Source organism: Bombina bombina, chromosome 8 (genome assembly GCF_027579735.1).
Source record: "Bombina bombina isolate aBomBom1 chromosome 8, aBomBom1.pri, whole genome shotgun sequence".
NCBI classification, from domain to species: domain Eukaryota; kingdom Metazoa; phylum Chordata; class Amphibia; order Anura; family Bombinatoridae; genus Bombina; species Bombina bombina.
The window spans coordinates 130,591,439-130,608,376 of NC_069506.1; the positions used below are offsets into that span (position 1 = coordinate 130,591,439).

Here is a 16,938-nt window from a genome sequence, read left to right on the forward strand (position 1 = left end):
AAAATGTATAGTTGTAGCTAGGATTAGATTCCACCCAAAACACTGATAAAAATTGGGGAAGCTCTAATAGTAGCAATTAGTCAAATTAAGTACAACCTGTTTTCAAATGCTACACAAGTTATTCTAAGTGACCAAATTACAGATAAGTCTGCAGAAAGAGTTGTCTGCAGAAATGTATGGCAGGATAGAAACAACTATGAAATTGCTAACTAAAGAACTAGCTGGTTCTGCTGAAGTAATAGAAATGTCAATAGTGTATCCCCTTGGGTGTACAAAAAGGAAGTATTTTTAAGCAACATATATTTGTTTAAATTCAGATGGAAGGACAATTCCAGCAGTTGCAGTAATGGATACAACTTTTTTGAATACAGTCTATTAGTAAAACTTGCAAGGAGATTCTAATATGCTGTTAGAGGAAGTGCCAGTAACAGACTTAATGGTTTGGTTAAACAAGTAAACAGAGCTTGAACTACTTTGAGCAAAAAAACTTGCGGTTCCTGTGTGAGTCAGTGACTGATAGAAACAGCGTGCAGAGTAGGCGTTCAACGTGTAGAGGTGACGGCTTGTGCAGAGGATCCCTTTGAAAATTCCAGGGCGAAGCGGAAATGAGAACAGCGTTCTCTCAGCGGACCGCACAGAACAGTAGGTATTACAGGGCAGCTGAAAAGCCGTTTGGTGCAGGTGAAGAGATTCCGGTCACATGATGACTGATGAAGCTGTAACCACTGATTATGAGGTAGGACATTCAGCTTAGTTACGCTGAAAATGGCTTGGACTCTGTCCCCAAAAGATAATACTAATAGGTAACAAAATATACAAGCTATGTGTTAGCAGGTGGAAAGGCTTAAATAGCTAAGGATGATATTGGAGGTGCCAGAGTTAAAGGAATATTACAAAGATTGACAACATGATAGACATAAATCACTTTGTTTGTATTAAGAAGTTAACACACATCACTATGACAACTATGATGATGTAATTTACAGTGAGGGTGGTTCACTGGGTATACTTGTTTGATTGCTTGCACTTTTATTTTGTCTGAAGAAGGGGAGAGTCTTCATCCGAAACGTCACGCTTTGAAAAAATTAATTTAGTAAAAGTCCAGTGAGTGCAGATTCCTTATGGTGAACATATATATAGCATTTGAATGTGAAATATTCATATTTCATGTCAGGTTAGCGCACTTAAGAATATGGTATCGGGTTTATGTGCAAGTTTTTCCCCCCGTTTTTTTTTTTTTTGCTCCATTGACTTATAGTGGGGATAGGTTATCTCGAGCATGATGTTGTAAGTTCGTCTTTTTTACGCTTGTCGTGTAAGCGCGTGAGCAAAAACTGTTTACTTTTAACTTGTAATACGAGAGCAACCCAACGCACACAAAAAGCTTACTTCTAGCAGAGTTAACGCTTGAGCGGCAACATTATATACCGCTCCACTTGTAATCTGGAAACTTTGGAGGCTACGCTACATGAAAAGAAAACACATTTGCTACTTTTTAAATTTCTAATTCAAAACACAAAATATTACAGCGTTTAAAATATACCTATTTAAATTCTATACTGAAAATGTTTTTTTTATATAAATATTTTTATGTTTAAATATTTTTTTATTGAGTTTTTTACAGCATAAATATAACAAATTCTAAACTGTTGCATGAGGTAAATACATCAGAGCCCCTTTAAGTGGGGGGCAGTTGTCGTCATAACATCGTATTAATACCTTTCATTATGGCATACAAACGAGAAAAAAGGGAGGAGGGGGGGAAAGGAAAAAGAGGGGAAGGGGAAACCAGGAGGGGGAGGGATGGGACAGGGAAGGAAATTGCCCTGAGTTTTCAAAAAAATTAGAACTGAGTAACATATGGGCAGGGCTAGCCATATATCCATACATCAAAGAGATTAAGAAAGAAAAGAAAAAGAAAAAAAAAAAGAGAAAGAAATAACTAAATCTCAAAACTAGGGGAAAAAAAACAAAACAAATTTTGTACTCACATCAAAGTTGCATATATCAATATCAAATATTTTACGTTACGAAAGAAAGAGGTATTTAAAAATAGCTTTATAGAGGCTACTTATTCTTTCCCGAGCCAACACACCTCTGCTATTGTGTATATATTTTCTTCTGATCCAACCCCCAGATCAAGCGTCTGTACTATGTAGTGTTTAAATGGTAGTGGCGTTATTCAGGGCCCAATAAAACCAAACCCTCTCAAATGACTCTCTAGTATTCCTGATCCATGAAGCTGACTCATACATTCTAAACATATTGTTAATTTTATTCCTCACCTCTATCCATGTTGGTGCCCCCGTTTTCCAGTGGTATGCTATTGCTATTCTTGTGGTCGTGCATAGGATTCTGATAAAGGCATTAATATCTTTATTATATTGTTTGAAACCTGTGTGTAATAAGGCCTGTGAAATATCAAGCTCTATCTCTTCCTCTAGGATAGAGCTAAGTAAAGTGGAGAGAGAATGCCATATCTGTTTTACCCCATCACAGTCCCACCACATGTGTTTAAAGGTGCCTATGTTCCCACATCCCCTGTAGCATAAGTTATATAAATATTTTTAAAGGAACAGTAAACACCTTTTAGTTATAAGATTTTCTTCTGTTTTGCAATAAATTATTATACTATGTGAGAGTGATTTTTGTTGTAATGCACCTTGTTTGCTGCAATTGTTTTATAATAGCCAAATGATACCCAGCATTAACCTTATTTAAAAAAGTCAGTCTGGAATTGATACTGGATTAGATAAATTTAGTCACTATCATTTTGTTTGCAAAATCTCCATTATTTTGTTGTTCTTATCAGATTAACCCTGCTTAAAGGGACATGAAACCCAACATTTTTATTCCATGATTCAGATAGAGAATACATTTTTAAACAACTTTCTAATTTACTTCTATTATCTAATCTGTTTCATTCTATTGTTATCATTTGTTGATGGAGCAGCATCGCACTAATTGTTTCTAATTGAACACATGGGTGAGCCAATCACAATCGATATATATATGCAGCCACCAATCACCAACTAGAACCTAGGTTCTCTGCTGTTCCTGTGCTTGCCTAGATAAACCTTTCAGTAAAGGATAAAAAAAGAAGGAAGCAAATTAAAACATAGAAGTAAATTGGAAGGTTGTTTAAAATTGTATTTTCTATCTGAACCATGAAAGAAAAATGTTGTGTTTCATGTCCCTTTAAGCTAGGGACAATACATAATAAGAGTATATTGTAATTTTTTTTTGCAAACGATTAACCCCTTTGCGATGACCGTCATACCCTGTACACCAAATATCACAAGGGCTTCCAGGGCTGTAGGAGCTCAGGACTGAATGTGTTTATATTTGAATTCCAATGTTAGAATTAATGTTATTGTAGAAATTCGATTTGCATAATGTACATAATAAAATGAATATTCTTCAAAATTCTATAATCAAATGCTTTTAACAGTTTTTGACTTTTGATTTTGGGGTAGGGAGTAGACTGGGTCAGAAACTTGGATTATATTGGACAGGTTTTGGCAAACCAGTAGTTAGGTATGGCTAAGTCAACACCATGACAGTGAACCAGCATGATGGCTGTTTTAACCCTTTGAGTGCTAAGCACTTTCCCACCTGGGTGCTAAGGTTTTCTTTAAGGGGTTTTTATTTAATGTTTTAAAAAATATTTTTTTTTTTTACTTTTTTTTTTTATTTATTTCAGATCCCCAAGACTTACACAGTTGGAAAGGTTAGGCAATTACCTTTCCAACGGTGGTTCTTGGGGGTCTGTAGCTGCTTAGATGCCTGAGATACAGGCTTCTAAGCAGCATGCCCCCTGCTCCTATATTTAACATTGTTAATGTTAAATAAAGTTGTGCGGTGACGTCATCACGTTTATTGCGCGTGACGTCACCACGCAAAACGGAAGCCCCGGCGATGCCTTTCATTATGCAGCACCGATCGCCGGGGTAGGAGCGGGTGGGAGCCCCCAGATCTCCCTCAGGTTGGGAGAGTGCTAGTGACGGCTCTGAGCCGTCATTAGCACCAGAGTGGGAAACTCTGTGACGGCTCAGAGCCGTCATTAGCACTAAAGGGGTTAAAGGGGTAAAAAGAAGAAAAATGTGCCGAATGTATATTAACTTTTTTCCTCCTTGTTAGCCTTGAAATTACACTAATGTAGTTGTTTTAGGCCGGCAAGCAGATCTGCTGCAGTTTATATGTATATAGGTAAATACACAGAAAAAAACTACTGGGAAGATAAGCAGGATATGCTTATGAGCACATGGAATATTATTATTATTATTATTAGCAGATATTTGTTGAGCACTAACAGATTCTGCAGTGCTAATTTATTAACATAAAAAGATATTATAAATTCCTAAATTAAAACTTGACTTTTACAATACTTTTCAAATAAAAGAAAAACAGAAGAAGAATTTCTGCTGCTCCACTACAGTTAAAAATGCTACACTCTTAGAAAAATACATTTATTATTATCAGGTATTTGTAGAGCTCCAACAGATTCTGCAGCGCTATAAACATAGACGTTATACAAGATAACACTTATAGGGATCAAATGGGTAGAGGGCTCTGCCGAGAGTTGCACTGTTGTAGTCAGCTCTTATGAAGGTGATCTACAAACAGCTGGGCTCATAGGCTTACATGCTAAGGGGGTCAAGGGGAAAGTGATGGAGTTAGAAAAGGTTGTATGCATCCCTGAATAGTAGAGTCTTTAGGGAGCGCTTGAAGCTGTTAAAACTAGGGGAGAGTCTTGTGGAGTGAGGCAGGGAGTTCCACAAGATGGGAGCCAGTCTGGAATGTGAGGAAGTAACAAGAGAGGAGGAGAGTAAGAGATTGTGAGCAGAGCGAATGGGACAGGAGGGAGAGTATCTGGAAACAAGGTCTGAAAGGGCTTTGTATGTCAGAGTGAGGATTTTGTGTTTAATCCTGGAGGCAAGAGGAAGCCAGTGAAGGGATTGGGGGAGAGGTGCAGCAGATGAAGAGCGATGTGTAAGGTAGATGAGCCTGGCAGAGGCATTCATTATATATTGTAGAGGAGCTTGGCGGCAGCTAGGGAGACCAGAGAGGACGGATTTGCAGTAGTCAAGGCAGGAAAGGATGTGAGAGTGGATTAAAATCTTAGTTGTGTAAGGAAAATGTCTAATTTTAGAGATGTTTTTAAGGTGGAAGCGGCAGAAAGAAAGGTCTGAGTCAAGTGTGACCCCAAGACATCGGGCATGCGGGGTAGGGGTAATGATGGAGTTATCAACAGTTATAGAGAATGGGGGGTGGGGATTTTGGAAGAAGGGGAAAAATAAGGAGCTCAGTTTTGGAGAGGTTAAGCTTAAGATAGTGAGATGACATCCAAGATGAGATATGAGATAGACAGTTAGTGACATGGGCAAGGAAGGATATAGGTCTGGTGCAGAAAGGCAGATTTGGGAGTCATCGGCATACAAATTATATTGAAACCCATAGGAATTTATTAAGGAATCTACTGATGACGTGTAGATTGAAAAGAGAAGGGGACCGAGGACAGAGTCTTGAGGTACCCCAACAGAAAGTGGTAGCAGAGGATGTTCCAGAGAAGGCTACACTAAAGGTTCGGATTGATAGATAGGAAGAGAACCACAAGAGAGCTGTGTTGCAAATACCAAAGAATTGGAGGGGTTGGAGCAAATGAGGGTGATCAACAGTATCAAAGGCTGCAGAAAGATCCAGGAGGATAAGCAGAGAGAAGTGGCCTTTGGATTTTGCTGTAAGTCGGTTTTTGGTAACCTTAACAATTGCTGTCTCTCTGGAGTGATGGGGATGAAATCCAGATTGCAGTGGGTCAAGGAAGGAGTTTAGTGTAAGGAAATGGGATAGACGTGCATATACTAGCTTTTCAATGAGCTTTGAGGCAAGAGGGAGTAGGGAAATAGGGCGGTAGTTGGATGGGGAGGTTGGATCGAGAGAAGGTTTTTGAGGATAGGTGTGACCAGTGATTGTTTTAGAGATGAGGGAAATATACCAGTGCTGAGGGAGAGGTTGAAGATGTATGTGAGTATAGGGGTAAGGGTAGAAGAGAAGGAGTGGAGTAGCAGTGAGGGGATGCTGTCGAGGGGACAGGTAGTGAGGTGGGAGGACAGTATAAGGGCAGAAACTTTTTCCTCTGTAACAGGGGCAAAAGAGCTAAAATTTATGGCTATTTGGGTTTTGGATAAATGTGATTTAATTTAATTTCTGATGGAGTCAATTTTGTTATTGAAGTGGCTGGCATTTTGGCTTAGAGGAAAGAGAAGAGGTGAGAGTAGAGAAGTATTGTTACTTATAAAGATTAAGAACAGAATAGTAGAAGTTCAAGATGAACTTGTAGTGAAGAAAGTCAGCGGAACCCCGAGATTTTCTCCACTGTCGCTCAGCAGTATGGGAACATCTGCGTATGTACTGTGTCAGAGGATGGTGAGTGTGTGATTTCTGAGCTATGGTATGTGGGGTCAGATTGTCAAGGACTGATGTAAAGGAGGAGTTATAGTGGCAGATAGATTGGTCAGGGCAGGAAAAGGAGGGGATGGAAGAGAGGAGAGGTTTGAGAGAGCTAGCAATCTGTTGCTGATCTAATGACTTAATGCTTCTGTGAAGTTTAGTGTGAGGGGTAGAGGGAGAGATAGTTGTAGGGAGGGATGTGATCTTGCAAGTGAGGAGATGATGGTAAAAAAAAAGAAAAGGGGAGTTTGTGAAATCTGAGAGTGCATTGATAGCTGAAAATCAGATTGATGGAGTAACCATCATTGTAAGTGGGAGAGTCAGTCCATTGTGAAAGGCCGAAAGAGGAAGTGAGAACTTTCCTGTAGTATATCAGTCTGATCCCCCCTATTACGGTCAGTCCAGCGCCGAAATACCAGGCAATTCCTCTCTGAACAAGGAACACAGCAACCAGATGATCATTTCGGCCTTCATTGGGCTACTTCAGTGAGGTGTAGCAATAGTAGATGTTTATATATGGGTATACATATATACAAATATATATATAGGAATATCTATCTAAAAATACTTAGAACATATTCTGCTATGTGCAGAACATTGAAATGTATAATATTTACAATAAATGTACAGTATAACACTTTATTAAATATGAATATTGCATAAATATGATTTTACATGTTTTCATCTGCTTGACGGCAAAGTGCTCCAATGAACTTACATATATGTCTTTATATGTGTACATATGTATTTATTTGTTTATGTCTGTAAATACATATGTACACACACATAAAAAAAGGACTGCAAAGGGCTTGAACATATAGATACATAGATACACATGTCTAAATATGTATATGTGTATATATACAGTATATGCATATATATATATGTTTAACACCTGTGACCTCATTTCTTTGAGCCCTTTTAACTTTTTGATGCAATATTTTTTTTTTATAATTTTTATTAAATAGTGTTATTATGAGTGTAACTGTATTTTTAAATGTATTTTTTATTTTTTTTGTAAGCAACTTTTTATTTGAGCTTAACAGTTCTAAGGTTGCGGTAATCCCAATTGTGCTAACAGGTTCACATTTACTTTTAACTTGTAATACGAGCAGAATTTAACTTGCGCACAAACGGCCTTGAATACCGGATATCGCTTGAGCACAAACGATATGGCTCCACTTGTAATTGAGCGGCAATGTCCGCTTGTATTACAAGTTGAAAGTAAATACAATCACTCAAATGCAATCGCATTTAACGTTTAAACTTTTTAAGCAATCTGAAAGGTTGCTTAAAGAGTTTGTCTAGAGGAAACAGTTGCACTAAACTACTCTATTAACCCCTAAACTGCCACATCCCCACATCGCAAACTACCCCTCTACACTATCAACCCCTGAACCACCACACCACCACACCCCCACATCGCAAGCTACCCCACTATTAACCTCTAATACCCATTAACATCTAAACCCCCTAACCAGCTAACCCTCCTTAACCTGATACCCCCTAAGTTACCCCCCAAAAAACTACCCTTACCTGAAAAAAACTAACCTTGCCTGAAAAAAATATATAACCTTATCAGAAAAAAAAATCCCTTACATCACATGAAAAAAAAGCTACCATTACAGAAAATAAAGAAACCTACCATTACAGATTTTTTTTTTTACCAAGAATAATAAAACAGCTATGTCTATTCTAAAACTAAAGCCGCACTTAAAAAAAACCCCCACCAAAATAAAAAAACTATTCTAACACCCAACTATAGCATTGCCCTAAAGTTATTTAGCTATTGCTCAAACAAAAAACACTAAAACATTCTACAAGTAACACCCCCCCCCCAAAAAAAGGCTATTTAAAAAAAAAATACTCTAAAAATTGCCTTGAAAATGGCATTTGGCTTGGCCTTGCCTGTAGAATGGCATCGAATTATTTGCTGCCCAATAACAAACAAAAAAAAACCTATTCTAAAAATTTAAAAAACACCCCAAAAAATCCTATCATTAAACCCCAAAGATGGTACTCACCAGAGTTAATTCCGGGTCCTATGTGGCGGCATTGCTCCAACTTTATCCCGGCGTTGGTCCATCTTCATCCCGGTGGTGGTCTTCTATCTTCATCCCAGCAGCTGTTTATTATCTTCATCCATCTTCTTATCGCCCGTCCCTTACGTCAACTTCATGCGGTCATTCGCCACACACTGAATTTTGAAAGCCAGGTACGCTCTTTATAGATGGGTACCCTTGCATTCCTATTGTCTGATTCTCAAATTCAAATCAGCCCATATAAAAAGCTTTCTTTCTATAGGCTGATTTGAATTTTAAAATCAGACAGTAGGAATGAAAGGTTACCCCTATATAAACTGACTTCCCCACATTCAAAATTCAGTGTGTGGCGGGTGACCGCATGAAGAGGACGTTGGCAACAGAAGATCTGAAGATAAGAATATGGATGAAGATAGATGACTGCTTCCTGGATGAAGATAAAAGACTGGGGTGAAGATTGAGTGCGGCCACGATGAAGATGGTGCTCCCCCGCCACATAGGAGCTGGTTTCAACTTTTGGTGAGTATCATCTTTGGGGTTTAGTGATCAGATTTTTTTGGGGTGTTTTTTTCTATAATCATTTTTTTTGGGGGGGGGGGGGGTGGCAAAAGAGCTAAATGCCCTTTTAAGGGTAATGCCCAGCCACATGCCCTTTGCAGAGCAATTTTTAGAGTAGTTTTTTTTTTTTAGATAGCCTTTTTTTAGGGGCGGGAGTTGGAAGTTACTTGTAGAATAGTGTAGTGTATTTTTTGCTTGAAAAATAGATCATTTTATGGCACTGCCCTACAAAAAGCCCTTTTAAGGGCTATTACTATAGTTTATTGCTAGTAAAGTTTTTTTTTATTTTGGATGGGGTTCTTTTAAGTGAGGCTTTAGTTTTAGAATTGACATAACTGGGGTTTTTGGGTAAATGTTTTTTATTTTCTGTAATGGTAGTGTTTTTATTTTCTGTAATGGTAGAATTTTTTTCATGTGATGTTTTTTTTTCCAGGAAAGGTTAGGTCTTTTTACAAGTTACTTAGGGGATGTTAGGTAAGGGGGGTTAGCTGTTTAGGCGGGTTTAGCTGTTAGTGGGTATTTTGCAGTGGAGGTTGTGGCGGGTTAGGAGTTAATAGTGTAGTGGGGATTTTGCGGTGAGCTATGTGGTGGGTTAGGGGTTAATAATGTAGTGGCAACTTTTTGGTGGGCTATGTTGCGGGTTAGGGGTTAATAGTGTAGTGGGGACTTTTAGGTGGGCTATGTGGTGGGTTAGGGGTTAATAGAGTAAGGGGCTTATGGCAATTCAAGTTAAAGTGTGAGTTTGTGTCTTTTGTAACTTTTCTCTTTCGATTGATGTTTATGGGGGAGTATGTTAACATGATCACAATATTCTAACTTCTTCTCTTTGTGTGCATCAGATTAGTTTGCGAGTGAAAACATTTACTTTCAACTTGTAATATGCATGCGACCTAAAGCAACGCAAAGAGCAGATGGCTGAGCGTACGGGCGGGAATGGTAATTGCCGCTCCACTGGTAATCTAGCCCATAGTGTCTTTATTTTTCTAACAATGTAGCATTTTTAACTTTAGTTTGGCAGTAGAAACTATTCTTCTGTCTTTCTTTTATTTGAAAAGTATAATAAAAGTCAAGTTTTAATTTATAGATTTATAAAATCTTTTTCTGTTCAACATAAATTAAAATAATATTCCATGTTTTCATAAGCATATCCTGCGTATTTACTTCTGAGTCATTTATTTTTTGTTTGTTTAGAAGGGTTGTTTAAATAATAATTTATTCATTTTGTTAATGTAATGTACATGACTAAGAGCCTATTGTAGGTTCGAAACGTTGTTGCTGTAAACTTTTGAACCCAACTAATGAAAATAAAGGTCTTTTAAATAAAGATTTCTTCTGGTGGCTGGAGTGCTTTGGATGTATGACTATTTGGATTGACAAGATTTGGCAAATCTTACTCCGTGCCCCACAAACAGGTGTGCTGTTCTCCTTCCCTTTTGATTTTCAGTTAATGTAATTAAGCCATACCACTGGAGATAGGAACAGCTAAAGTGTTAACAACCGAAACAAAGGGTACGATTCTTCATCCTCCCAGCCAATTTTATAGCCAATATATAATTTATTATATTTATCCTTCACCATCTGCTTTGAACTATTACTTTAAAGTGATGCTAAACATTTCCACTTTTTATAATCAGATCCTGAATGTTAGTGATATTTTAGATGGACTTTAATGGATCACTTCCAATGAATATGCGCTGTAACTTACTTTTTAATTTAGCCGTACCATTCTAATTCGCAACGATAGATAAGAGTAAGTTACAGCGCATCTTCATTAGAAGTGATCAATTAAAGTCCATCTAAAATATCTCCAACATTTAGGATCTGATTATAACACCGCTTTAAACAAGCATTCTCTTTCCCCTTCCTCTCCCCGTCAGTCCTTTCCTTTCACAATGTACTACATTGGTGTTTATAATAATATATAGCCTGTGCTTTCTTATTTTTTATACCTAGGAATGCTCTAGGGGCAATTTCTTTTATAAGCAATTTATAGTGGATCAGTATAAATAATATAGTCAAATTTGTGTAGTCTCAGAACGTTAAACAATGAAAAAATGTTTGTCCATTCATACATATATTTTTTGATCTTCATTAGATATATTAACAAGCCATTATATAGACAGCAGAGATTTGGGCAAGGGTGGGGGCCCAGCTTCAAAAAAAAAATAATTTTTTTTTTAAACAATAAAAAACGTTGACCTGCCATTGCCTGCACTGATATCATGTGAGTGTGACATGATGCTTCACTAGTGTCTCTGACTACAGGGGTTAGTGTTTCTGTTTTACCCATTGGTGTTTATGTGTGTATGTATGTATGTGACTGTGTGTGTATTTATGTGACTGTGTGTGTATTTATGCATGTATGTGTGTGTGTATGTTTGTGACTGTGTGTGTATGTGTGTATGTTTGTGTGTGTGTATGTATGAAACTGTGTGTGTATTTATGCATGTATGTGTGTGTGTGTGTGTATGTGACTGTGTGTTTATTTATGCATGTATGTGTGTGTGTATGTGACTGTGTGTGTATTTATGCATGTATGTGTGTGTGTATGTATGTGACTGTGTGTGTATTTATGCATGTATGTGTGTGTGTATGTATGTGACTGTGTGTGTATTTATGCATGTATGTGTGTGTGTGTGTATGTATGTGACTGTGTGTGTATTTATGCATGCATGTGTGTGTGTGTGTGTATGTATGTGACTGTGTGTGTATTTATGCATGTATGTGTGTATGTTTGTGGAACCAGCAAATTACAGACCTTGTTACTACAGCATGGGGGGGGGGCAGGGGGTAAACAGTGTCAGTCTATACAGTACCACTATATACAGTACGTGGGGGCTGGACCATGTCACAGACTACTGTGGTCACTGCATAAAGTACTGGGGCGGGTAGGGTCAGGCCAGCCATCTCACCGGCAGATTACAGACTGACTCACTATATACAGTACTGGTGGATTAAACAGTGTCACTAAATACAGTAAATGGGGGTCAGACCATCTCACAGACTGTGGGCACAGGGTACCTCCTTTTGCATACATGTAATCTGATTCACATTTCTGTGTTTTAATTATATATATAAAAAAAGATATATATCAAATTCACTTTTTTTGGGGGGGGGGTGGGGTTTCTTAGATTCTTGAACCTGGGCCCTGTGGTTTCTAGTTACGCCTCTGATGTGTTTATTTTCTTATTGCACCTTTGTAAAAAAGTTGTTTTTTTTCCTATAAGCTCAGCTTAGAAAAAAAGTTGGGGTTTAAGAGGAGGGACCTGGTTAGATTGCGTAGTCTCTAATTTTGATGAGCAAATTAATAATTCAAGATTTTTATATATAATTTCCAGCTTTAGATTCTCAACTACCTCTTGCAGAAAGCAAAAAGAGTTATTTACAGCATTTGGCCATTTGGGGATAGGCCCAGGTGTCATGACCATTTGATCCTTGAAATGGCACTTTGGTGTATCACCATTTGGCAAATGCTCAAATAGCTCTTTATTTTTGCTTTAGCTTATCTGTGTGCATTGTGTGTGTTGTGCTTGATATATAGGCATGTGATTTTTTTCCTATTCAATGGGGCCTATCTATCAAGCTCCGAAAGGAGCTTGACGGCCCGTGTTTCTAGCGAGTCTTCAGACTCGCCAGAAACAGCAGTTATGAAGCAGCGGTCACAAAGACCGCTGCTCCATAACCTGTCCGCCTGCTCTGAGCAGGCAGACAGACATCGGCGGATATCAACCCGATCGAGTACGATCGGGTTGATTGACACCTCCCTGCTGGTGGCCCATTGGCCGCGAGTCTGCAGGGGGTGGCGTTGCACCAGCAGCTCTTGTGAGCTGCTGGTGCAATGCTGAATACGGAGAGCGTATTGCTCTCCGCATTCAGCGAGGTCTTGCGGACCTGATCCGCACTGTCTGATCAGGTCCGCAAGATCTTTGTTAAATAGGGGCCTATGTGTCCAGGAAAAGTACAAATGCTATAAAAAATAAAACTTACATCACTCACTGCTGACCTTGAGAGCACTAAACATAGTAGAGGTTAGGAAAGCTGATATGTGTGTATGCATTAGAGGCATTCAATCCAAAATTTGTCTTTCATGATTCAGACAGAGCACACAATTTTAACATACTTTTCAATTTACTTTTTTCTCATGTTATTCTTTGTTGAATAGAATACCTAGGTATGTAGCAAGCACATTTCTAAGACATATATGGCAGCAATTTTGAAGGAATCCTTGTGAGCACTAGATGGCATAATGATGTTAAAATTATTCTTGTAAAACAGCGGCTTTTTAGGGCTTCCGACACGTGTACGCTCCTGACCCTAATTACCTGCTTTTCCACAAAGGACACAAAAGGAAACAACGTCGATTTGATAATAGAAATACATTGGAAAGTTGTTGTTTTTTTAAATTATACATTTTATCAGAATCATGAAAGAAAAAGGTTGGGTTTCATGTTTCTTTAATTCAAAATAAATCTCTATGTAAAAAAGTTTATATATGAAGTTTGCTTGTAAATAGAGCTGTACTAAGTATACAAATGATCTCATTTTGAGTGTGATGTTATCATCAAACTGACAACTCCAATGAAGCTTATCAAGTAAAAATTTAACTGTTTAAAATACAACTTATTTTTCATTTTTTTAGACAATGATTTATTAGAGCTCACACTCAACTATGCTAAACCAGTGCTGCCCAAACTATATCCAGCAGGTCACATCTGGCCATCTACGCGTTTTGCGTGGCCCTTAGCACCAACTTATTTTAGTGGATTTTTTGGCTTCCATATAAGTTTAATCTTGTTGCAAACATGTACTGTTGCACAATTTATTTTATTTTTGGCTTACATCAGTATACAGCAATATTACACATATCGAGTTGAGTACATATAACAATATAAAAAAAACATAAAAATAGATTTAAAGAAAAAATAATTAATTTAAATTTAATTTTTTTTAGTATCAAAATATTTCTTCAATTGACTCTTCACATCTTTGTTTCTCAAGCTATATATAAATGGGTTAAGTGTAGGAGTAAGGACTGTGTAAAAAAGTGCTGCTACTTTGTCACTCACAATAGAATATGAGGATGATGGACGAAAATAAATGCAAATCAGTGTTCCATAGAACAGGATAACGGATGTTAAATGAGCTGAACATGTGGAAAATGCTGCTTTCTGCCCAGTAAAAGAACTCATTTTTAGGATAGAGCATACAATATGAACATAAGAGATTAAAATCAACAAAAATGGCAATATGGCCACTAAAGAGCCTTCAGTAAAGATAACAAGCTCATTGACCCTTATATCTGAGCAAGACAGTTTATAAAGAGCAGTCAGATCACAGAAGAAATGTTGGATGATGTGAGATTTACAAAATGACAGTCTTGTGATCAGAAGAGTATGAAGAACAGAGTGGCTTAAATTAGCAATCAAGGAAAATACAACCATCTGAATGCAGAGCGTTCTGCTCATTATTGTTACATAGTGGAAAGGTTTACACACAGCTACATATCGGTCATAGGCCATAATAGCTAGGATAAAACATTCAACTCCAGCAAAAAATATAAAAAAATAAACTTGAGTAATGCAACCTATAAAGGAAATAGTTTGCTTTTTAAGTAATATATTAGGGAGCATTTGGGGTATAACCACGGATATTAGGCTCACGTCTGTTACTGATAGGTTGCACAGGAAAAAGTACATTGGTGAATGTAATTTGGGAGAAGCTAATGCTATTGCTACAATAAGAGTATTTCCAACAAAACATGTGACATAAACTGTCAAAAAGGATAGAAAATAGACAACTGGATGATAGTAAGTATCTGAGAAACCTACTAGGATGAAGTCTGTATATAACATGGTTGAAATGTTCATTTGTGTTTCATTCATCAGCTCTTAAGGATAGAAAATAGACAACTGGATGATAGTAAGTATCTGAGAAACCTACTAGGATGAAGTCTGTATATAACATGGTTGAAATGTTCATTTGTGTTTCATTCATCAGCTCTTAAGACAAATCAAATTGTTGAGATTCTAAAGGATGTCAGATGAAAGCGGGATAATATTTTTTCTTTTTCTTTTACATATGTAAGTATGGTTCTTACAGGTCCTGTGCCGTCTGGATGTATTGTTGAAATAATGCTATAGTATGGGAAAAATACATTACTATTACTAATGTTAATTCTGTACTGATCACATCGATAATAAGCAAATACTAAACAAGGTTGTGTTACTTTTTGTTAGATATCATTAGCAGAATTAACAGAAATCAATAATCTTACTTTTAGCTGCAAAATGTAGTGAACATGGCTAGAATTTACAGTAAGCTTTTTTTGTAATAGCAATATGAAAATCCACTGAATCTATACTTATAACTAAACAGTAACACCATAAATTAACTTGATCTTTTTTTATTTTAAGTGAAAACCCCCCACACATAATTATAATTTAATATAATTTGTTAATTCACAAGAATTAAGACACATATCTACCTAAGAAACTGCAATATTGGTTATCAAATATGTGTGATTTCTAAAGAGCGGCTAATGAATAATAACCACATTTAATATGCCTGAATTAATAACAATTCTAATCCCTGGATACACTTCAAGTTTAACAAAAGCACTACTACCAATGTATAATGAACAGTAAAACATAGTGACTGTGTTGATATTTATTCTGCTTTAAATAATAACAATAATAAAAAAAATATATATGTCATTTGTATGAACACAATGGATCCAGTGGTATGGAACTAATAAGAGTTCATAAAAGAATAGCCTCAAATGTTTATATAACAATTTCTAATGTGATCTACATTTTTGATTTTTTTCTTATGAAAAATAAGCTCAACATATGAATATATTTCTGAATATTCTATATCTTTTAAATCTAACTCAATATATTAACCTAACAAATTTAAGTACAGAAAAATAATTCCCTTGTAGTCTATACTTTTTAATTCTAACAAATATAGTAGCCAAATATATTGAAGCAAACAAAAACAATAATTCATTGTGTCTTATGGATATATGTATATATTTTAGTATACAGATAAAATGTAGGTTTACCTATCAACAATATCCTTTAAATATTTATCTCTATCTATCTGTCTGTCTGCCTGTCTATCTATAAGATAAGTAATAATCTCTTGTAGTTGGTTATGTATTCCATACTTATTAAGCAAATATCTCTCTGTATACACTGAAACTGCTTTTTCACTATCACCTCACTCCTTGGAAGTACCAAATATTAGTTTCCTACTGTTAAATATATCTTACAAATTACCATACTAAAAGTTCTAATAGGATTAGATTTAAAAAAATAATTTTCTATAATAATAATAAAAGTAATCTGGAAAATATTCTTAGGAGAAATTTGTTCTATTATTTATGTATACAATTACTACATCATTTTACAATATCCATCTTTCAGTAGATTTTACAAAATATATATATGCAAACATATTGTCTAAATATGTATAATATATACCTCAAATTTTCATCAAAACTCCATACCTCTTTGTTTTCTTCCTCTCAAAAGAAACTTAAGATATTGATATGTCACCTGTTTATATACCTGCAAATGAGTGGTTAATGAATTCCCTAAAGTAGTTAATATGTACTGTAACATTCTCATATTCTACAAAATTAGGATACAGAAACATCGATCTCCCAAAAATAACTTTTTAATTGTCATTTTAAAAGGCTTATTTTTGCAGTGTTTCAGGAAATAGTTTTGGAGCTCACGAAAATATACTGCAAGAAAAATGTATTTACCAGACTTCAGATCATATCTTTTTGATACAAAATACAATTTAGTTGTATTTTAAATATGCTCTTTAAAACACAACAAATTAAAAAGATTGCTTGTATGTAGTGTTGTTACAAGTATTT

At 36.3% G+C, this 16,938-nt stretch overlaps 1 protein-coding gene across 1 annotated transcript; it reads right to left on the reverse strand.

Moving 5' to 3' along the window:
• Positions 1–5,718: 5,718 nt before the first annotated feature.
• LOC128638029 (olfactory receptor 1G1-like) lies at positions 5,719–14,932 on the reverse strand (the record flags this gene model as incomplete). Its single annotated transcript, XM_053689904.1, has 2 exons — positions 14,013–14,932; positions 5,719–5,740 (listed from the first exon to the last, which is right to left on the reverse strand). Coding segments are annotated over exons 1-2 (942 nt in total), but the record flags the coding sequence as incomplete, so codon positions are not given.
• Between the last annotated feature and the right edge of the window lie 2,006 nt (positions 14,933–16,938).